At 37.7% G+C, this 24,195-nt stretch overlaps 1 protein-coding gene and 1 pseudogene across 1 annotated transcript in view; both read right to left on the minus strand.

The window, feature by feature from the left end:
- Window positions 1–12,864, minus strand: part of RANBP2 (RAN binding protein 2) — an 82,144-nt gene extending 69,280 nt beyond the window's left edge. Inside the window, 1 exon segment of the mRNA XM_042931836.1 lies at window positions 12,712–12,864. Within this exon segment, the coding sequence (XP_042787770.1) occupies window positions 12,712–12,783 (72 nt within the window). The 5' untranslated portion in view covers window positions 12,784–12,864.
- Window positions 12,865–17,597: 4,733 nt separating this feature from the next.
- LOC122216705 lies at window positions 17,598–17,694 on the minus strand (annotated as a pseudogene).
- Window positions 17,695–24,195: the final 6,501 nt, after the last annotated feature.

Genomic DNA, 24,195 nt, shown 5'->3' on the forward strand with positions numbered 1-24,195 from the left:
GTGTGTGTGTCTGTCTGTATATCTGTATGTATATATATACATATATATACAGATGTATATGTATATATATACATATATGTATGTACATGTATATATATATATGTATGTATATATATATGTATGTATCTGTATATATATATATATATACAGATATACAAATGTATATATATACATGTATATATATGTATATATCTGTATATACATACATCTGTATATATATGTATATATATACATACAGATATACAGACAGACACACACACACACACACCAATTTTTTAAATGTTTTTTTAATCTTTATTTTTGAGAAAGAGCATTAACAGTGCAAGCGGAAGAGGAACAGAGACAGAGGGAGACACAGAATCTGAAGCAGGCTCTAGGCTCTGAGCTGTCAGCACAGAGTCCAACACGGGCCTCAAACTCACAAACTGCGAGATCATGACCTGCCCTATAGGAGTCAGATGCTTAACCGACTGAGCCACCCAAGCGCCACATACTAATCTTCTTTATCCTTTCATCAGTCAATGAACATTTGGGCTCTCTCCAAATTTGGCTATCGTTGACAATGCTGCTATAAACACTGGGGTGCATGGATCCCTTTAAAATTCGTATTTTTGTATCCTTTTGGTAAATACCTAATAGAGCAATTGCTGGATCATGGGATAGTTCTATTTTTTGTTTTTTGAAGAACCTCCATACTGTTCTCCTGAGAGGCTGCACCAGTTTGCAAAACAACTAACATCATACTTAATGGTAAGGAAGTCAAAGTTTTCTAAGATCAGGAACAAGGAAAGGATGCCCCTGCTCCTTTACATCATCATACTGGTAGTCCTAGCTGATACAGTAAGAAAAGGAAATAAAAGATACACAAGTTGGTAAGGAAGAAATAAAACTACTGTATCTTTGTAGACAACATGACTGTCCACGTAGAAAATCCAGAAGAGCTGATTAAAAAAATCCTGGAAATAATAAGCAAGTTCGAAGGATACAACAGTAATATAAAAAAGGCAATCGCTTCCCTATATACCAGCAATGAACAAGCAGAATTTGAAGATTTATATTAGCACCCCCAAAAATGAAATACAGTTCATCCTTGAACAATGCAGGAGTTGGGGTGCCAACCTTCTGTTCAGTTGAAAATCCACATATAACTTTTGACTCCCCCAAAATTTTACTAATAACCCACTATTGACTAAAAGCCTTACCAATAACATAAACAGGAGATTAATACATATTTTGCATGTGACATCATGTCGTATTCTTATAATAAAACCAAAGAACAAACATTAAGAAAATCATAAAGAAGAAAAAAAAAGAAAACCATAGAAGAAAATACATTTACAATACTATACCTCATTTATTAAAAAAAATTCACATATAAATGGACACGTGCAGTTCAAACCATGTTGTTCATTGGTCAACTGTAGTTATATATCTAACAGAACAGGTGTAAGATCTACTAAGAGTAACTACAAAACTCTGATGAATGAAATCAAAGAACTAAATAAATGGAGATGTCCCATGTTCACGGGAAGATTTGATCTTGACAAGATGTCAGTTTTTCCCAACTTCGTTATAGATTCAAAGCAATCCCAATCAAAATCCCAGTGAGTTATTTTGTGGATATCAACAAAGTGATCCTAAAGTTTATATACAGAGGCAGAAAACCCAGAGTAGCCAACACAACACTGAAGAAGAAAAAAGCTGGAAGAACAGACACTACCTGACTTCAATACTTACATAAAGCTAGAGTAATCAAGACAATGTGGTATTAGGTGATCCCTTCTCAAGTACTGACAAGATGGCAGAAGTGGAGCAAAAGAAGACCACCTTCCACAAATTCACCTACCGTGGCATGGACCTCAACCAGCTGCTGGATATGTCCAAAAGCAGTTGATGCAGCTGTACAGCACCTAGCAGCAGTGGAGGCTGAATTGGGGTTTGCGGGGGAACAGCACTCACCGGTGACACAGAGTTAACTGAGGTCTGACAAAGGAGCAAATGAAATATAATGGAGAAAAAAAAGGGTTTGTGAACAACTGACATCCACATGCAAAAAACAAAAACAAAAAAATCTAGACACAGACCTTATACCCTTCACAAAATTTAACTCAAAATGGATCACAAACCTAATGGAAACATAAAACTATAAAACTTCTAGAAGATAACACCAGAAAATCTAAATTGACCTCAGGTTTGGTGATGACTTTTTAAGATACAACACCAAAGGCACATTCCATGAAAGAATGGATATGCTGTACTTCATCAAAATTAAAAATTTTGTTCTGGAAAAAAAAAGTTTTGTTCTGCAAAATACACTGTCAAGAGAATAAAGACAGGTCACAACTGGGAGGAAATACTTGTAAAAGAAACATTTGAGAAAAGACTATTATCCAATATACAATACTAACAACTGACAATAAGAAAACAAGCCAATTTTGGGAATGCAAGCTGGTGCAGCCACTCTGGAAAATAGTATGGAAGTTCCTCAAAAAACTAAAAATAGAACTACCCTTCCACCCAGCAACTGCACTACGTATCAGAATAGCCAATATCCAGAACACTTACAAACCAAATGCTGGCAAGACTGAGATGCTACAGGAACTCTCATTTATTTCTGGTAGAAATACAAAATGGTACAGACACTGTGGAAGACATTTTGGCAGTTTTTTATAAAACTAAACATATACGTATATATGATCCAGCAACGATGCTCCTTTGTATTTACTCAGAAGAGCTGAGAACTTAAGTGCACCCAAAAACCTGTACAGATGTTTATAGCCAAATCTTCAAAGCAACCAAAATGTTCTTCAGTAGATGAATAGGTAAATAAACTGTGATACATGTAGACAAGAGAATATTATTCAGCACTTTAAAACAAATCAACTTTTAGGGTACCTGGGTGGCTCAGTTGGTTGAGCGTCTGACTCTTGATTTTGGCTTAGGTCATGATCCCAGGGTCGTGGGAACAAACCCACACTGGGCTCCAGATTGAGTGTGGAGCCTGCTTGAGATTCTCTCTCTTACTCTATCCCCCTCCCAGTCTCTTCCTGGCTCACAAACGTGCTGTCTCCAGTAAAATTTTTAAGAATCTTTAAAATAAACGAGTTATCAAGTCATGAAGAGATATACAGACTTAGGTGTGCACTGCTGAATGGAAAGAGCCAATTTGAAAAGGCTACATACTGTAGGATTCCAACCATATGACATTCTGGAAAAGCAAAATTATAGAGACACTAAAAAGACAGTGGTTGCCAGGGAGGAGGGGGAAAGATGGATGAACAGGTAGAGCACAAAGGATCTTTAGGGAAATAAAACTACTCTGTGTGACACAATAATGGTGTATACATATCATTATACATTTGTTAAAACCCACGGATTGTACACCTTGAGTGAACCCTAAGGTAATCTATGGACTTTGGGTGATAATAAGGTGTCACAGTAGGTTCGATTGTAACAAGGACACCCCTCTGCAGGGAATGTTGATAATGAGAGAGGCCAAGCATGTGTGGAGAAAGGGAGTATGTGGAAAATATCTGTACCTTCTGCACAATATTGCTGTGAACATAACTGCCCTAAAACTGTGCAAAAAATTAAAAATTTTTAACTTTAATTCTCAACAAAATACTCTCATCAAAATGAATCCAAAACACATTAAAAGTATTATACACCCAATATATGGCCAACTGAGGTTTATCCCAGGAATGCAAGGAAGGTTCAATATTAGAAAATCAATCAAGAATACATCATTTTGGGGCACCTGGGTGGTTCAGTTGGTTGAGTGACTCTGGACTTTGGCTCAGGTCGTGATCCCAGGGTCATGGGATTGAGCCCCACGTCAGGTTCTATGTGGAGCCTGAAGATTCTCCACCCCCCCACTTTGGATTCTGTGTCTGCCCCTCCCCACCTTGTGCTCTGTCTATATCTCTCAAAAACAAACATTAAAAAAAAATTTTTTTAATAAAGTGAAATGGCAACATACAGAATGGGAGAAAGTATTTGGAAATTATATCCAATATATAATTTCTGCAACTCAACAAGAAAACAAATATTCAATTAAAAGCCCAAGACAAAGAACCTGACAACACATTTCTCTATAAAGAAAATATACAAATGGTCAGTAAGCCAGAAAAAGATGCTCAACATTATTAGTAATCAGGAAAATTCAAATCAAAACCACAATGAAAAACCACATCTATCAGGATGGCTAAAATTTAAAAAGAAAGATATAAAAAAAAGAAAATTACAAGTCTTGTCAAGGATGTGGAGAAACTGGAACCCTCTTACAGGCTGGTGGGGATGTAAAACGGTGAAGCCACTATGGGAAAAAGTTTGGGATTCATCAAAAGTTAAACAGATTATGACCAGCAATTCTATTCCAGGAAATATACCCAAAAGAATTGAAAACAAGGTCACAAATAGATATTCATACACCCATGTACACAGCAGCATTACTGCAAAATTCAAAAGGTAGAAACAACCCAAGTGTAAAACAATCTAGATATGAAAAGACAAATACTGTAAGCTCCCACTTACATGAAATATCAAATACAAGCAAATTCATAAAGAAAGATTTGCAGAGGGGCGCATGGCGGAGGGGCGCATGGGGTGGCTCAGTCGGCTGGGCGTCTGACTTCAACTCAGGTCATGATCTCACGGTTTGTGGGTTCAAGCCCCGCATTGGGCTCTGTGCTGACAGCTCAGAGCCTGGAGCCTGCTTCAGATTCTGTGTCTCCTCTCTCTAGCCCTCCCCAACTTGTGCTCTGTCTCTCAAAAATAAATAAATGTAAAAAAAAATTTTTAAAGAAAGATTAGTGGTAATCAGAAGGTAAGAGGAGAAACCTGACTAGTTACTACTTAATTGTCACTAAGTTTCTACACAAAATTTTTTTTACCAAGTTTCTACCTGAAGTGATAAAAAGTTTCTAGAAATAGTCATAGTAGTTGAACATTATGAATAGAACTAATACAACTGAACTGTACATTTAAAAGTGATTAAAATGAAGGAGCATCTGGGTGGCTCAGTTGGTTAAGTGTCCAACTTCAGTTCAGGTCATGATCTCACACTTCATGAGTTGGAGCCCCATGTTGTGCTCTGTGCTGACATCTCAGAGCCTGGATCCTGCTTCGGGTTCCGTGTCTCCTTCTCTCTGTCCCTTCCCCACTTGCACTGTCTCTCTCTGTCTCTCAAAAAATGAATAAATGTTAAAAAAAATAAAATTTTTTAAAAAGTGGTTAAAATGAAGGCTGGGAAGATGGTGTGGTGGTGAAAGAGGACCCTAACTAAGCCTGCCTCATCCCACAGATAAAACTAGAGAACACGCACATCAGTGTAAGTAACACACAAAATGATCCAAAGACTAGCAGAACAAATTCCACAACTAAAGGTTGAGAAGAGGCCACATGGAATAAGGTAGAAAGATGAGGAGACCTGGTTTAGGAGCAAAACGGACCATGGCCATCCACGGCTTGCAGGGAGTCAGTAGTGTAGTGAAGGGAAATAGTTTATCACACCAGGGAGCCCTCATGGGGCAGATGAATTGCCATAATAGCTGGCTCTGAAAGAGGGGCCAAGGAATTTAAAAATCAAGATCTAGCTCTGAGAACCTGGTGAGCATTAGGAAGGGGGAGTCCCCACCCTTAAAGTACCACAGCATACAGAGATACAGCATAGAAGCAGCAGTTTGAAAATCATCTGGGGCATATAGGTGAATGAGTTATTTATTCATCTCAGGGCATCCAAATTGGTAATGAAAAAATAAAACTTCCACTACTTGCAGATGACATGATACTAAACATAGACTCCACCAAAAAACTACTAGAACTGATAAATTCAGTAAAGCCAATATGCAGAAATCTATATGAAGCAGCAAACAGAAATTAAGAAAACAATCCCATTTACAACTGCACCAAAAACAACAAAATGTCTACGAATAAATTTATCCAAAGAGGTGAATACTATAAAACAATGATGAAAGAAACTGAAGATAACACACTCAAAAAATGGAAAGACATTCCACACTCATGGATTGGAAGAACAAATATTAAAATGTCTACTGACCCACAGCAATCTACATATTCAATGCAATCTCTTTCAAAATAGCAACAGCTATTTCCACAACAGCTCTAGCTCTATTTCCACAGAGCTAGAACAATCCTAAAATTTGTATGCAACCACGTAAGATCCCAAGCAGCCAAAACAATTCTTGGACAAGACAAAAAAACTGGATGTATCACAATTCTGGAGTTAAGTTATACTACAAATCTGCAGTAATCAAAACAGTATGGTACTGGCACAAAAACAACACACAGAAGAATAGAATAAAAAACCCAAAAACAAACCCATAATTATATGGTCAATCTCCAACAAAGGAGGAAAGAATAATGCAATGAGAAAGTCTCTTCCACAAATTGTGTTGGGAAAACTAAACAGCTACATGCAAAAGAAAGAAACTGGACCACTTTTTTATACCAAACACACACACACACACACACACACACACACACACACACACACACAACCTCAAAAGGGATCAAGGACCTAAATGTGAGTCCTGAAACCATAAAAATCCTAGAAGAGAGCGCAGGAAGTAACTTCTCTGACATTGGCAATAGAAACCTTTTCCTGAACAGGTCTCCTGAGACAATGGAAATACAAGAAAAAATACACTACTGGGACAACATCAAAATAAAAAGCTCCACAGTGAAGGAAACAATCAACAGAATAAAAGGCAACTACTGAGCAGGAGAAGATATTTGCAAATGACATCCAAAATATAAGAATTTATACAACTCAACACCCAAAAAACTAATAATCCAATTTAAAAATGGACAGAAGACAATGTAGTAACATTTCTCCAAAGACGCCATACAAGATGGTCAACAGACACATGAAAAGATGTCCAATATCACTCATCATCCAGGAAATGCAACTCAAAACTACAATGAGATATCATCTCACCCGTCAGAATGGCATACGCGCACGCGTGCACGTGCATGCGCACACACACACACACACACACACACACACACACACACAAAAGTTGACAAGGATGTGGAGAGAAAGGAGCCCTCTTGCACAGCTGGTGGGAATGCAATTGTGAAGCCAATCTGGAAAACAGCATGGAGGTTCCTCAAAAAGTTAAAATAGAGCTACCATATGATCCAGTAATAGCAACTATTGGCTATTTACCCAAAAAACACAAAAACACTAATTCAAAGGGATACATGCACCTCTATGTTTATCGCAGCATTATTTACAAGAGCTAAGTTATGGAAGCAGCCCAAATGTCTATCAATAGTTAAATGGATAAAGATGTGGGGGTGTGTGTGAAGTAACAATGGATTATTACTCAACCATAAAATAAAATGAAATCTTGCCATTCTCAACGACATGGATGGAGCTAGAGTATAATATGCTAAGTGAAATAAGTCAGTCAGAGTAAGACAAATTACCCTATGATTTCACTCAGTGTGGATTTAAAAAACAAAACAAGCAAAGGAAAAAAAGAGAGACAAATCAAGAAACAGACTTTTAACTATAGAGAACAAACTGATGGTTACCAGAGAAGTGAGGCAATGAAATAGCTAATATGGATTAAAAACTTAAACTTATCATGATAAGCACAGAATAATGTATAAAATTGTTGAATCACTATATTGTATACCTGAAACTAATATAACACTCTACGTTAACAATAAATTAAAATAAAACTTTTTTAAAAAGGCATTAAAATGGCAAATATTGTTATATATATTTTACTACAGTGTAAAATATCAATAACATAACATACCAAAATTCATCACACTATATACTTTAATAAATGAGTGGACTATATGGCATGGGAATTATATCTCAATAAAGCTGTATAAAATATTTTATTTTATATCAAAATAGTGACATATACTCAGAAAACTATTCCATGACCTTAGTATGACAGTATTGTGTGTACATCCTTAACAGGATATATTTTAAAAGAACTACAATCTTAAACTTCATTCAGTATTAACAAATACCTGAGAAAAACAAGTCAAGGACTGAACTGCAGTTCATCATAAATATTTTTGAAAGCAAAGAATGAATATAGCAGAACTGGGTACACAAGGCCTCTATCCCCCTCCCCAAATTTATAAATTTAAGATAAGAAGTAGTTTATGACAACTTTCTTCCCCTTTTAAAAAATGAAGATTCCCACAAGTTAAATGTCAACATATAATAGAAAAGCCAACTCCACTATTTTGCTTCCAAATATCTCATTAAAGAAGACAACCTTAAGATAACTGAACAGCAATTATTAAAGAATAATCTATAGAACAAACGGCGCCTGGGTGGCTCAGTCGGTTAAGCATCCGACTTCAGCTCAGGTCATGATCTCACGGTTCATGGGTTCAAGCCCCACGTCAGGCTCTGTGCTGACAGCTCAGAGCCTGGAGCCTGCTTTGGATTCTGTGTCTCCCTCTCTCTCTGTCCCTCCCCCACTCACTCTCTCTCTCTCTCTCTCTCAAAAATAAATAAACATTAAAAAATTTTTTTTAAAGAATAATCTATAGAACCATAAAATTGGGGGAAACATGATAATCTTCTGTCCCCATTCTGTTCATTTTATAAAGGAACTAAAGCCTTAAGGAAGTTAACTGCCTTGTTTAAGGATACATAGATAGGAAGAAAAGAGCCAACATTATCCATAATTCAGTCAGTCCATGATTCAGGACATCCATGAATCAAGTCCATGATTCAGGACATCCATGAATCAGTCACTACTTCTCTTCATGACATTTTATGCCACTGTAAGCAAATATTTGAATTCATCTAACCTCCTAACTATCAGAACAGATGTAGGGCTGAAAATAAAAACACTGAGACCTGGAGAGATGCCACATTACCCTCATCTTGCACAGACAACTGACTCCCCACTCCTAGGTCCCCAACACCTCCTGGAAAGAGCTTAAGCAAATGGATTTGTTCTCAGTACAAACTAATGGGCTCCAAACTTATGGAGTCCTCTGAAAAGTATGAGGGCAGGGGTTATAGAAGCAGATATGCAAAGTCAAGATACTGAAATGATGTGTTCCCCAAACCCCTTCCTGTGGAAGATAAGGTTAAACACAGAACAAACGTAAGACTCAAGTAAAAGAAAAAAATATGGAGGATCAAACCAGAACCAACTTTCAGTTAACAAAAACATAGATAAGGGGGTAGAAATCAGGGCAGAAATCCTCAAATAACACAATGTCTCAGAACTGAAGGAAATACGTTTTCCAATTGAAAGGAAACTTCCAGGGGCGCCTGGGTGGCTCAGTCAGTTAAGTGTCCAACTTCGGCTTAGGTCATGATCTTACTGTTTGTGGGTTCGAGCCCCACGACGGCTTCTGTGCTGACAGAACTGAGCCTGGAGCCTACTTTGGATTCTGTGTCTCCCTCTCTCTCTACCCCTCCCTCACTCACGGTCTCTCTCTCTCTCTCTCTCTCTCTCTCTCTCTCAAAAATAAACATTTTTTAAAAAATGTTTTAAAAGAAAGGAAACTTCCAGAAAACCTACAAGATATCAATAACAAGAATCACATCAGATTTCTAACAATACAAATGATCAGAAAATGAAGCAATACTTTTAGAATCTGACAAACAAAACTATAAATTAGATAAAAGACTTCTTCAGGCATACAATGTTAAAAAAAAAAAAAAAAATTCCCAACCATTCCTTCTCAAAGCAAACATGATTGTGCTACACCAAAATAGAGGAAGAGGACATGAGTTACAAGAAACCAAGAGTTTAATACAGAAAAAAAGTGAAGGGAATTCTAAGGATGATGATAAAGCAAAGTCCCAGGACTAGAACTGTGTAGCAAAGAGAAGCAGAAGTCAGTCCAGACTCCAGGAGTAAGACAAGAGTGCTCCAGAAGCAAGACACTTAAAAAATTTTAAGCTGAGGAGCACCTAGGTGGCTCAGTCAGTTAAGTGTCCAACTTTGGCTCAGGCCATGATCTCACAGTTTATGAGTTGGGAGCCCTGCATTGGGCTCTCTGCTGTCAGCACAGATCCCACTCCAGATCTTCTGTCCCTCTCTTTCTGCCCCTCCCCTGCTCATGCTTTCTCTCTCTCTCTCTCTCAAAAATAAACACTTTAAAAAAAAATTAAGCTGAAATTGACAGATTATGTGATCTCTTTGATCACACTTGAGAGTTAAACTGAGTTTGGGTAAAGAATTAGTAATACATCATTGATAACTAAACAAACCAAAACATAAAGCAAATATTAACTCCAGGAAAAATAAAACTACATATTAAAGGTGATTCAAATGTAAAAATATGCTATGATATGTACCTTCCCATAACTACATAAACACAAACTATTCATTTAACTAAAAATTACAACAACAGAACTAGAAGAATAAGGAGGAGAAATAAGATCTGTGGACAGAAATCTGGAGGAACAGTGTAGAAAGTGTCTAAAATGTTGAAAAGGAGATGGAGAAATAAAAGTATGTATATATGTTGTTCACAAGTCTGAAGTATAGGTGGTAAGTGGCAGAACAAACAACTAAGAGCCGTCAGGTTGCCTCTGAGCAGTAGGAATTAGGGGTGTGGAATGGGAAGCCAACTGAACAGAAATCTAGGAAAACTAAATAGAAGCCAACTAGAGAAAGAAAAATTAAAGAAACACAAGTGATATTTTCAATAAGGACAAAAGCAGGTGTGAAGGAATAGAAAATGACAAAAGAGGAGACAAACAAATGAAAGCATAATGAAAGCCTGGGAACATAGGACTATGGACCCATCACTGCATTCCAGAAGTTGGACATCACAGAAAGCATAGTCAGTTCACATGTGGTCAGTCTCTACCAAATTACGAGCCAAGTAAATACTAATCTTTCTACTCTTCACAACCAGTCTCTGCCTCCTCCATCTCCCTTCCAAAGCACCCTGTTTTGTCCTTTCACTTAGACCTAAGTTTACAGAATACCACCACCTGTTATAAAAGTTACTCACTTGCTAATCAAAATCCCACTGAAATCCCCAGGTTCTAAAGTAAATGATTTCTCATGTTTGAAGAAAAACATCTGATTAAAATACTACTCTTTAAATGTAAAACAGAGGTAGCCATAATAACCAGTCCTTCAAATTTTGCCCCGACCCCCTATTTGATGGAAAAGTTAGGTAGTTCAAAGAACATTCTAAATTCTGTCTAGACCAGTGCCTCTCAATCTTTTGGGAGTTAGAATCCTCACTAAAAATCTCATGAAAGCTCTAAACTTGCTTTTTAACAAGTGTATCAGTTTCAGTGGTACAGAAACCCGTAAAAAGTTCTGTTTTAGACTCTGACACCACGTTTGTGTTTAGGACTATGCCAGCAGCTTGAAATTACAGTCTCTATGTAGGTACTGATTTCTCTCTTCTGATGGAACAGGCTACTCCATTACTCCTATAAAAACTAAAACAGACCTACTACCAAAATCCTACAGAGACACCTATTTGACCTTAATCTCTCCAGGTTTCAATATCCACTGGATTGTTGGGAACACAGCATATGATAACATATGCCTAGTAAATGATCGAAGAAACAATTATAGCTATTATAATCATGTCGGTCCCTGGATTTTTTTTAAATTTCCTAACACCTCTTTATTTTCATAGGCCCTCGCCGAGAAGAGACCTTGAATGACTGTCCTTACTATGTGCCAAGCATGGCTCTAAAGGTTTAATATGGGTCATCCTATATACTCCTATCAACACCATTACTCCATCTTATTGATGAAGTGCAACTTGCCTATCAACACCATTACTCCATCTTATTGATGAAGCGTAACTTGCCTGAAATCATAGTTTATAAATGGCAATGCTGTGATTCAACTCCCAAGCAAACTGACTCAAGATCTTGTGCACACCACCCACCCTTATCCTTTTTCCCCACCCGCCACATTCAATCACTAAAATTCCAATGAATCCAAAATATATCTGGCATACTATCTTAAAAGAGGAAATATACGCTGAGCATGTTGTCAAAAAGCTTAAAAATTTTAAGCCAGAGTAACAATGGCCCGTAAGAAACTCAGAATTCCCAAGACTGCGTTTGTCAAAAAGGCAAATAGGCCTCTTAAGAGCGGTGGGAATGGGAGCGAAGTGTGAAGAGTAGGAGCAGAACCGTTTCATAAACGCACAATGACAGATGCCTCAAAATAGGGGGACTTCCAGTGTCATGTGCGTGGTCAGGGAATTCCAACTGTAGTTGCCCCAGCTCCGGTCCGCTTGATGCTTACGACGGTCGCCCGTCAAAGAAGGAAAAAGCCCACCGGGGAGCTGCGTCAGTCCCCCGCTGGGTTCCATCGACCTCCAAAGCCTGAAAGATGCCGCTTCCACCACAGCGGGTAAGTGTCCGGGACACAAGAAGAAATCCGCCGCATATGGCAGGCGCCTGAACGCGAGAGACGAGGCCGCGCGGGCGCAGCCAAAGAACCCCCGGACGGGATGGGCCCTCGAGCGAAGACCGTCAGGAGCAGGCCAGGAGGAAGAGGAAGAGCAGGCGCCAACGGCAGCCCGCCGCGGACTCCCTCCTCCCCCTCCAGCTCGCGAGCGCCACGCCGCCCACCGGACCGCGCGAGCCGACCGGCGCCTCAACGCGCCAGGGAGCGGCGGCCGCCGGGAGCCATGACGCCGGCGCTGCGCCGTGCCATGGCAGGGCCAGGGCGGAGGCCGCCCGGCTCTCCAGGCCCCGCTCACCTCTCGGGGCGACGGGACAGAGCTCTGCACCGAGGCGATGTACCGCTCCACGTCGGCCTTGCTGCGCCTCATCGCGCCAGCGACCTAACTCCCAAGGCGCGGGAGGCCAGAGCCGAGGCCCACAGCGGTCTCCGTCTCCAGGAGCGAGCGAAGCGCCCGAAAGCCAGTGACGCAGCGTCGTCGCCGACCGAGGAGAGGTTCAGCCCGCGTGCGTGTTGCGACAGCACTGTGCGCCACGCCGACGTCGGCGTCGCTCCCGCCGCGAAGCCGACTGGCTGGCTCCGCCCTAGGCTCCGCGCGGTCCCTCCGAGACCTGGTGGGATTTGGGCTGTCAGAGCGTGGGTAGTGAGATTCCGGAAAGGAGAGTTCAACGCCGCGCTGGTTCCAAGGATTAGTCACTGGATCAGCGAGATAATGTTTTCCCAGATGGGTTCTCAAAACTTTGGGCCGTTTCTTCGTAATCTTCATTACGCGATGCCGTGGAAAGAAAAAGCATTTTCAGCCCATTTTGGTGAGCGGGTAAATTGAAAAAACCTTTCTGGAGGCTGTTGGTTAAATAGATTATGTCGGACACGTGTGAATACTAAGCAATACATGTTAAAAATCCCTGTTTTTTTTAAAAAAAACATGTTATACGAGAAAATTTAAAGTGCATAATTAAAAGATAGGCCATAAATACAGTTTTTAGACTATTATAATGGAATAATTTGAATAGCCCCCCAGATTTATATATATTTCAATAGCAGAGCCGTATATACCCAAATATTTACACTAGTCATCTCAGGATGAGTCTTCTGTATTTTCCAAATCTTCAAAAATGTTTACTTCCACCACCACGCTCCCCCTCCCCCACGACCCTGAGACTGCTTTTATTGCATGGCTTTCTCAGAACGGGAATAAATCAACTTCTTAAGTCAAATATTCTGACAATGATACTCCTCAACTTATATACAGGTCTGGAAAAAACTTATTTGAATTCAAATTATATTTCAACAATAAAGAATACATTTTCCATTTAGGGGCGCCTGGGTGGCTTAGTTGGTTGAGCGTCCCACTCTTGGTCTGGGCTCAGGTCATGATCTCATAGTTTGTGTGTGAAATACAGCTCAGCATCTGGCTCTGCGCTTACAGCTGGGAGCCTCCTTTGGATTCTCCCCCTCTATCTCTTTCTCTCTCTCTCTCACTTTTTCTGCCCATCCCTCGCTCACCCTTTCAAAATAAACTTCAAAAAATACATTTACCATTTAAAAATAGTACTTTGTTTTGATTAATTTATCTAATTTGTGAAATTACACAGTTTACTTTGAAACGGGAGGTTTTCGGTTCTTTGTATTTTTGCGGTCAGATACATCTTTCATACCTATTCTTTATAAGAAAAACACTACTGTTTTATAAATCATTCTGTTCTTGAGAGCAATTCAAAATGAGCAAAATTCTATAATGAACAAAAATTATTTTTCTTCCTGCAAAACCATTTTTGGTCAGGACCACTGAACCAGTACAAATGAAGTGAGCCATAACACCTACTAACAGTTTATGTGCATATAAGTGGGCGTCCCTCAATTGTTCTACCTCTGATGAAGACAGGGAACTCTACACTAATCTACACAGCCCCTCCATCCAAACTTTCGTTACAGAAAACAATGTTACCAGCAGGCTTTTTAGAATATCCAGTGTAATACCAGCTTAGAACAAGTACCAGTGGAAACAAAGAACAGAAGAAAACTTTTAAAAATTGAATCATTATCCTCAGGAATATCTGAGTATATATTGTAACCATAAAACAAAAACAAGTCACTAAAAATGTTTACTTTTGAAATTTGATTTTTAAAATCTTAATTTAAGGATGCCTGGGTGGCTCAGTTGGTTGAACATCCGACCCTTGTTTTTGGCTCAGGTCATCATCTTGTGGTTTGTGAGTCCGAGCCCCACATTGGGCTCTGTGCTGACAGCTCAGAGCCTGGAACCTGCTTCAGATTCTGTGTCTCCCTCTCTCTCTGCCCCTACCCCACTCATGCTCGGTCTCTGTCTCTCTCTCAAAAATAAACATAAAAAAATTTTTTTTGTAATCTAAAATCTTAGTTTAAAACAAGTTTTATGGGGTGCCTGAGTAGCTTAGTCTGTTAGGCATCTGACTCTTCATTTTGGCTCAGGTCATGATCTCACAGTTCATGGGTTTGAGCCCCTAGTCTGGCTCTCTGCTACATCAGGGAGGCTGCTTGGGATTCTCTCTCTCTCTCTCTCTCTCTCTCTCTCCTCTCTAAATAAATAAACATATTAATTAATTTTATAAAATATTTTCAGTGGTGAAGACATTAAGCATAAAAAGATCATATCCCTTTATACGTAAAGTCTTAATTATCTGGAAAATATCAAACAAATGAAATATGTTGAAATTTTTAACCGGAAGTTTATAATGTTATGGTTATGGATGATTTTTATCTTTTTTAAAATGTAGATGAAATACAATTTTATCCAATCATTTAAAATTAACCTGGCCTCTTACAGGCCATCTCAGTCTCTCGTTTTTGGCTTTTCCATATTTTCCAAATTTTTTGGAGTAAATATTGCCTTTATAAAGAGAGAAGAGCAGCATTTTGTTTTGTTTTATCTCAATCATATTAGATGTGAATAAAAGAAAAGGAAATGGTTCTGAGATTAGTAATGTGACTAACATACATTAGAAATAACATGTAAAGAGAATATGGTTTGGGATGGAAGATCCTATTTTAGAAAGTTAATTTATTTTTCTTTAGGTGCCATTTATATATCCAAGTGAGGATGCCTAGTAGGTAGATGGAACAGTGGGATGAAGATCTATGATGGATTGGAAGTCGTAAACCTTAGGTGACAGTTGAAACTATGAGTTTGCCTTGGAAAGAAAGTTAGTAGTAACAGCCATAGATAACAAGTAAGCACTTGCGCTGTTCCATGTCCTTTTCTTAGCATTCACATGTATTAGTTCATTTAATTCTCAACAACTTGAGGAGGGTACTATTATATATTATTATTCTTGGTTTTACAGATACAGAAACCAAGGAAGTGAGCAGTAAGCAACTTTCCCAAGCACACTTACCCAAGCACACTTAATTTTACTATATTACCACCATTAATCTGTTTTAGTCAAAAATTCTGAAAAGGAATGGGCCAAAAAGAGAATCTTCTTGAGGAACTTGGATGACTTTTCTTAAGTACAATTTAGTAAGCTTTAAAAACCTCAATTTTCACCAAATGAGAGGATGAGTCCGACCTTCTGGTCTTTAAAAATAGACATTCTTCTCCATGATGATGTCTATTCTAGCCCACATCTTTTCCCAGCATAAACCAGTTATACCCAAATTTATTCTCACAAGTAATTACCCCTCCCCCAAATCACACATCTAACTATAATGTTCTCTACAAGGAACTCCTTAGCACGGGGATGAATTGCACTCTAACAGCTCCATCAGTCATGTCGATGCATTGCAAATTCAATTTGAATAAGAGTTGAATTCATTGAAATATTTGGCTTATGACATTTTTCATTAGCAGTGGTTTTACCTGATTAATCTGAGTCCTCAACTTCTGAATTAATTGAGCTAACAGGCATTTAACATTGATGCTGATAAAACAAGTTTCTTTCATCTCCTCAAACACCTCTAGGATCTGTTGCTAATTAGCATCAATTGCAGACACATCTTTCATATATCACATGATTCCTTTTTACTTCAGAACCATTCATACTGTCAGTTTATCCCATCATTTTCTCAGTGCTACCAATTTGAATGATTCTACAGTAATCCCAAACTACTACTTTGTAGACAGCATTTTGAATATTCTCTTGGCTTTTGAACTTAATAGACATGATGAGATTTAAAATGTTCATAAAGAACCTTAGGAACAAGAGAAACCAACATGATTGCACATTGCCATTTTTTTATTCGTGGACATAAGTTATTTTCATTTTAAAACTTTTGCTTTGGTTGCATCTCTGAAAATAAAGGTTTTTGCATGTGCTGCTCTTGACATCCATATAACCTAAACTGTCATGTGCAGAAATTGATCCTTCACCCATCAACTGAGAAAGGATTTGCAACTATCACATGACAGCACAACCCTGCCTGGAATCATGTGAGGCAGAGCTTGTATAAATAATAAATTGAGAAATACATATATGTATGTATATTCTTTGCATGTATATATGTGTGTATATATGCACATACATACGTGTGTATGTATGTCTTTGGGAACTGAAACTCCCAAATCAGTGCTATCTAATATAATGTGACCCAACAAGTAACCTAAAATTTTCTAGAAACCACATTTTATTTTTTTTATTAATTTTTTTAATGTTTATTTATTTTTGAGAGAGAGAGAGAGACACAGAGTGTGAACAGGTGAGAGGCAGACACAGAATCAAAGCAGGCTCCGAGCTGTCAGCACAGAGCCCAACTCGGCTCAAACCCACAAACTGTGAGATCATGACCTGAGCCGAAGTCGGACGCTTAACCGACTCAGCCACCCAGGCGCCCCTAGAAGCCACACTTTAAAAAGTAAAAACAAACAGGAGAAATCAGCTTTAATAATCTTTCATTCAACCCAATATATTCAAAATAGTGTAATTTCAACATGCATTTAATATAAACATTGTAAATAAGCTACCTTACATTCCTTTTTTTGTACTAAGCATTTAAAATTTGGTGTATATTTCACATTTACATCTTAATTCAAATGCCAGGTTTTCATCAGTAATACTTGGTCTGTATTTAGATTTCATAAAATTTAGGTTTGAAAAAAATAGATTAATATACTCAAGTTGTTCCAAATATACTTAGAAGTTTTCAGTAATTGTATATCAAATTTGTTTGCTTACTTATTTATTTACGTATCTATCTAGTTATTTATTGTTAAATATGGAACACTTCATGAATTTGCATGTCATCCAAGCGCAGGGGCCATGCTAATCTTCTATCATTCCAATTTTAGTCTATGTGCTGCTAGCAGATATCAAGCTTTTAAATTAAATTAAATCAGAGGCACCTGGATGGCTCAGTCGGTTAAGTGTCCAACTTCGGCTCAGGTCATGATCTCACAGTTTATGGGTTCGAGCTCTGTGTTGGGCTCTGTGCTGATGGCTCAAAGCCTGGAGCCTGCTTCGGATTCTGTGTCTCCCTCTTTCTGCCCCTCTCCTGCTCATGCGCTCTCTCTCTCTCTTTTTGAATATAAACATTAAAAAATTTTTAATGAATAAATTAATTAAATCAAATTAAAAATTTCATTGCTCAGTAGCACTAGCTACGTTTCTAGTGCTCAAGTGCCATATGTGTGTCTAGTGTATTGGACAGCACAGTTCTGTATAATTCTGTTGCTTGTTTTTCAGATATTAAACATGAAGAGGAACAGGTTATGTAAGAAAATAGATACTACCTGTAGCACTCAATGTGGCTGAGGGAAATTCCAAAAAGTACAGCATCCCAGAAGCTAAAAACCAGAGCTTTAAGGAGAGAATAATTAACAGCATAAAATGCTGCAAGAAGATCAGGAATGATGACTGAGAAAAACTATTTTGAGAGAGACAAGAAAGAGAGAGAGAAAACAAGTGGGAGAGGGGCAGAGAGAGAGAGAGAGAGAGAGAGAGAGAGAGAATCCCAAGCAGGCTCTGCATTGTCAGCGCAGGGCTGGACGCGGAGCTCAAACTCACAAACCATGAGATCATGACTTGAGCCAAAATCAAGAGTGGGATGCTTAACTGATTGAGCCACTCAGGCGCCCTGAAAAAAACTCTTTAGACTTGCTTCCTAAAAGTTCATTTTTGAAAGAAATGGTGCAGACAAAGCTAGCATGCAAACTGTGAAGGAGGGATTAGGTGGTAAGGAGATAAAGGCTCAAAATGGTGATTACTGTCTTTTTTTAAGAATTGGAGAGAATTGGTTTTTAAGAATTGGGAGAGAATTGGAGGCACCTGGGTGACTCAGTCAGTTGAGCATCCAACTTCAGCTGAGGTCATCATCTCATGGTTCATGGGTTCTAGCCCCCCCATCAGGCTCTGTACTGACAGCTCAGAGCCTGGAGCCTGCTTCAGATTCTGTGTCTCCCTCTCTGTCTGCCCCTCCCCCATTTGCGCACGCGCTCTCTCTCTCTCTCTCTCTCTCTCTCTCTGTCTCTTTCAAAAATAAACATTAAAAAATTTAAATAGGGAGAATTTATGTTGGTATTATTGGTAAACAATCATCTCAAAAAACTGCCCATTTGGGGGATGTATAGTTTATGTACATTTATGAATTTTGATATGTATAGATTCATGGAATCACTTCCACAATCAGGATACAGAACAATTCCATCTTCCACTAAGATTCATTCCCATTATTAGAGTTGCACCCCCAACTGAGCCCTTACCATTGATCATTTCTGTACACTTGAGTTTTATCTCTTCAAGAATATCATATGAATGGAATCATATAGTATGTAACTTTTTGATATTAGCTTCTTTCACTCAGATAATGACTTTGAAATTCATCCAAGTCTTTGCTTGTGTCAATAGGTTATTCTTTCTCATTGCTGAGTAATACTCCGCGGTATGAATGTACCACAGGCTTATCCATTCATGAGTTGTAGGACATTTGGGTTGTTACCAATTTCTGATGATTATAAGTAGAGCTGCTATAAACATTTGTATACATCTTTTTCAATGAACATAGTTTTCATTTCTCTAGTGCAAGAGGTAGCAAACTAGGGCTGGCTGCCTATTTCTGCAAATAAAATGCTAATGTAACACAACCTTGCCCACTCATTTATATACTGTCTTACAGCTGCTTTTGCACTACAGTGACACCATTGAGTAGTTGTGACAGAGACCTATGTTCTTAACCCTAAAATATTTACTTTCTGGCCCTGTAAGGAAAACTTCACTTACACCTGCTCTAAAGACTCAGGAGTGGGATCATTGAGTCCTATGGTGGGTGTCATGTTTAAAATTCTAAAAAACTGCCGAACTGTTTTCTAAAGCAGCTATATAATTTTTGTATTCCCATCAGAAATACATGAAGTCCAGGGGCTCTGCATTATTGTTACCATTTTGCCAGTGTGAAGTAGATCTCATCATGATTGTATTTTAGCCCTTAATAGGCAATATTGTTGAATGTTGTTTCTCAGGCATATTTGCCATCCACATATCTTGTTTGGTAAACTGTGTTTTATTTGTTGCCCATATTGTAATCAGGTTGTTTGTTGTCTTAGTGTTGAGGCTTGAGAGGACTTTATGTATTCTGATTGCAAGTTCTCTATCAGATATGTGGTTGGCAAACATTTTCTTTCACAGTCTCTACTTTATTTCATTATCTAAACAGTGTCTTCTACAGAGTAAACATTTTTTATTTGGGTGAAGTTCAACTTCCAATTTTTTCTTTTATGAATCATGGTTTTGGTGTCATGTCTAAGAACTCTAGTGTAACCTCCAGTCACCAAGGTTTTCTTCCACATCTTACACTTTATATTGATATATATGATCCACTTTGAGTTAATTTTTGCACTAAGTGAGAAATTTATGTTAAGAACTTGGGGCTTAAGGGTGCCTGGGTGGCTCAAGCAGTTAAGCATCTGACTCTTGCTTTCGGCTCAGGTTATGATCTAAGTTTCATGAGTTTGAGCCCCGTGTCGCCATCTGCTCTGGCAGCGCGGAGCCTGCTTAGGATTCTCTCTCTCTCCCTGTCTCTCTGCTCCCACTTGTGCTGTCTCTGAATAAATAAATAAATAAATAAATAAGTAAATAAATAAATAAATAAATAAGATTTTGGGTGTTTTTTTGCATAGTGATGTCCAGTTGTCCCCGCACTATCCTTTCTCCATTAAATTGCTATTGCCCCTTTGTGTAAATCAAATGATAGTATTAACATGAGTCTATATCTGGACTCTCCATGTTGTTCCACTGATTTCTGTATTTTTTGTTGCAGATAATACACTGTCTTGATTACTCTAGCTATATATAAGTCTTATAATCAAGGAATGTAATTCCTCAAGTAGTATGACTCTTCTTTGTCAAAATTTCTTCTACGATTCTACCAATATTTTGTCATTACATCCTGTATATGTTTTGTTGGACTATAGTTATTTCATTTTTCATAGAAAAAATGTAAGTGGTCTTATTTTTTAGATTTTGGCCTTCAGTTGCTTATTGCTAGTATAGAGAAATACAGTTGATTTTTGTATGTTGACCTTATATCCTGTGACATTGTTAAATGCACCTGTTAGTTGTAGATTTTTTGTAGGTTACTTGGATTTCACACACTGACAATCATGTAATTTAATCTGTATGCCTTTTATTTCTTTATTTTGCCTTATTTCAGGTCTAGGATTTTTAGTAAATATTGAATAAGACCAGTGAGAGAGAACACTCCTTGTTTTCGATCTTAAGGAGAATGACTTTCACTGTTAACTTGATGTTAGCTATAGGTTTAGGTAGATGCCTTTATCAGGTTAAGGAAATTTCTATTATTAGTTTGCTAACAATTTTTATCATGAGTGGACATTCTTTAAGCTGCTAATATAATTACATTGATTCATTTTAAAATATTAGACCATCCTCGAATACCAGGATAAACCCCACATGGTTGTTATGTGGTTTGCTTGTTAGTTTATTGTGGTAAAATACACATAACATAAAATTTACTACTTTAACCATTTTTAAATGTAGAATTCAATGACATTAAGTACACTCACAATGTTGTGCAACCATCACCACTATCCATTTCCAAAAGTTTTTTTATTGCCCCAAAAAGAAACTCTGTACCCATTAAACAATTAGTTCCCATTCCCCCCATCCTCTGGTAACCTCTATTCTACTTTATGACTCTATGAATTTGCCTAGTCTAGGTACCTCTTGTATTTGGAACTATCCAGTATTTGTCCTTTTGTGTCTGGCTTATTTGGCTTAGCATAATGTTTTCAAGGTTCATTCACAGTATAGTATTTTTCAGAATTTTATGGCTTTCCATGGCTGAATATGTATTAACCTTTTGTATACTACTTGATTTGCCAATTTTTGTTGAGGATTTTGCATCTAAATTGAGGGATATTGATATTTTCTAATTTCCTTTGAGATTTTCTCTTTGATTCGTCAATTATTTAGAAGTCTGTTGTTTAATTTCCAGGTGGTTAGAGATTCTCCTGTTCCATTTGCTTTTTCTACTTCCATTAAGGTTAGAGGACATGATTTGCATGTCCTCTTTTAAAATTGTTAAGGTTTGCTTTTTTTTTAAGGTTTGCTTTCTTTTTATTTTAAATTTATTTATTTATTTTGAGAGAGAGAGAAAGAGCACAAAGTGGGGGACGGGCAGAGAGAGAGAATGAGGGAGAGAGAGAATCCCAAGCAGGCTCTGCACTGTCAGCACAGAACCTGATGCAGGGCTCAGTCTCACAAACCATGAGATCATGACCTGAGCCAAAATCAACTGAGCCACCCAGATGCCCCAAGGTTTGCTTTCTTTTTTAATGATTATTTATTTATTTTGAGAGAGAGAGACAAACAGCTTGAGAGGAGAAGGGACAGAGAGAGAGGCACAGAATCCAAAGCAAGCTCCAGACTCTGAGCTGTCAGCACAGAGCCCAATGTGGGGCTTGAACCCACCAACCGTAAGATCATGATCTGAACTGAAGTCAGATGCTTAACTGACTGAGCCACACAGGTGCCTCCCAAGTTTGGTTTCTGATCCAGGATATAGACTGTCTTGGTGAATCATATATGTGCACTTGAAAAGAATGTTTATTCTCCTGTTGAATGTTCTACAAATGTCAATTAGATCCCATTGGTTATGGTCCTGTTCCATTCTGTGTCTTTACTGATTTTCTATCTACTAGTTATATTGATCATTGAGAGAGGAGTATTGAAGTCCCAAACTACAATTTTGGATTTATCTATTCCTTCCTTTAGTTCTCTCAGTTTTGGCTTCATGAATTTTGAACCTTTGGTGTCAGATGAAAATACATTTGGGATTGTTGTGTCTTGTTAGTGAATTGACACTTTTATCATTATGGAATAGCCTTCTTTATCCTTGATGATTTCTCTGAAATCTACTTTGTCTGATACTAATATGGCTACTTACTCCATCACTTCTGATTAATGTTTCAATGGTATTTCTTTTTCCATCTCTTTACTTTTAACCTACCTACATATCATTATATTTAAAGTTAGTTTCTTATACAGCATATAGTTAGGTATTGTTTTATCCACTCTGATAATGTATAACTTTTAGTTGCTATATTTAGTCCATTTATACCTCATATAATTGTTGATATGTTTGGATTTATGTCTACTGTTAAACTAAATAAATGGTTTCTGTTTGCTCTATTTTTTATTTCTCTACTAACTTTTTTCTGTTTTCTTTTTGGTTATTTGAATATTTTGAATACTAATCTCATTTTGTTTTAATTTATTATCTTTGACTATATCTCTTTGCATAGTTGTTTTTTAATTTTTAAAGTTTTTTTTTTATTGTTTTGAGAGAGAGAGAGCAAGTGGTGTAGGGGAAGAGAGAGAGGAGAGGGAGAGAATACCAAGCAGGCTCCATATTGCCGGTGCAAAGCTGACACCAGGCTTGAATTCACAAACCGTGAGATCATGACCCGAGGCGGAATCAAGAGTTGGATGCTTAATAGACTAAGCCACCCACGTGCCCCACATCATTGTTTTATAAATGGTAGCTCTAGGGATTACAATATACTTAATTATTTATGGACTACTTAGTATGAATACTTTATCATTTCAGGTAGACTATAGAAACCTAATGACCAATTAGATATCTTTACCTTCCTCTCCTTATGTTATAGATGTCTCAAAGTACATTTACATTCACTGTAAACTGCACTGAGCAATCTTATACTTTTTCTTTCAGTCATCAAATATATTTTAAAGAACAATAAAGGTAGATCCACTAGACAGAGATCACCAAGGGAATAAAATACTCTAACAACACTGTAAACAAATTAGATCTAAAAGACATCTACAGAAAACTCTACCCAACACAGCAGAATGCATGTTACTCTCAAGTGTACACAGAGCATTCTCCAGCATAGACAGTGTTCCAGGGTATAAGACAAAACTCAAGAAATTAAAAAAAAAAAAAAAAACAAACCCTGAAATCAAACAAAATATGTTTTCTTACAACAATGGAATGAAAGCAGAAATAAATTACAGAAAAAAATCTTAGAAATTCACAAATATGTGCATATTAAACAACATACTTCTAAAATAATCAGTGAGTCTAAAGAAATCACAAGGGAAGTTAGAAAATACCTTGAGATGAATGAAAATGAAGACACAACATATCAAAACTTATGGGATGAAGTTAAAATGGTACTTGGAAATTTATAGCAGAAAAGTCCTATATTTAAAAAGAAGAATGATCTCAAATGAATAACCTAAACCTGTGCCTTAAGACATAGAAAAAGAAGAGACAACTAAACATAAAGCAAGCAGAAGGAATGAAATAACAAAGATTAGAGCTGAAAATG

This window comes from Panthera leo, chromosome A3, assembly GCF_018350215.1.
Source record: "Panthera leo isolate Ple1 chromosome A3, P.leo_Ple1_pat1.1, whole genome shotgun sequence".
NCBI lineage: Eukaryota > Metazoa > Chordata > Mammalia > Carnivora > Felidae > Panthera > Panthera leo.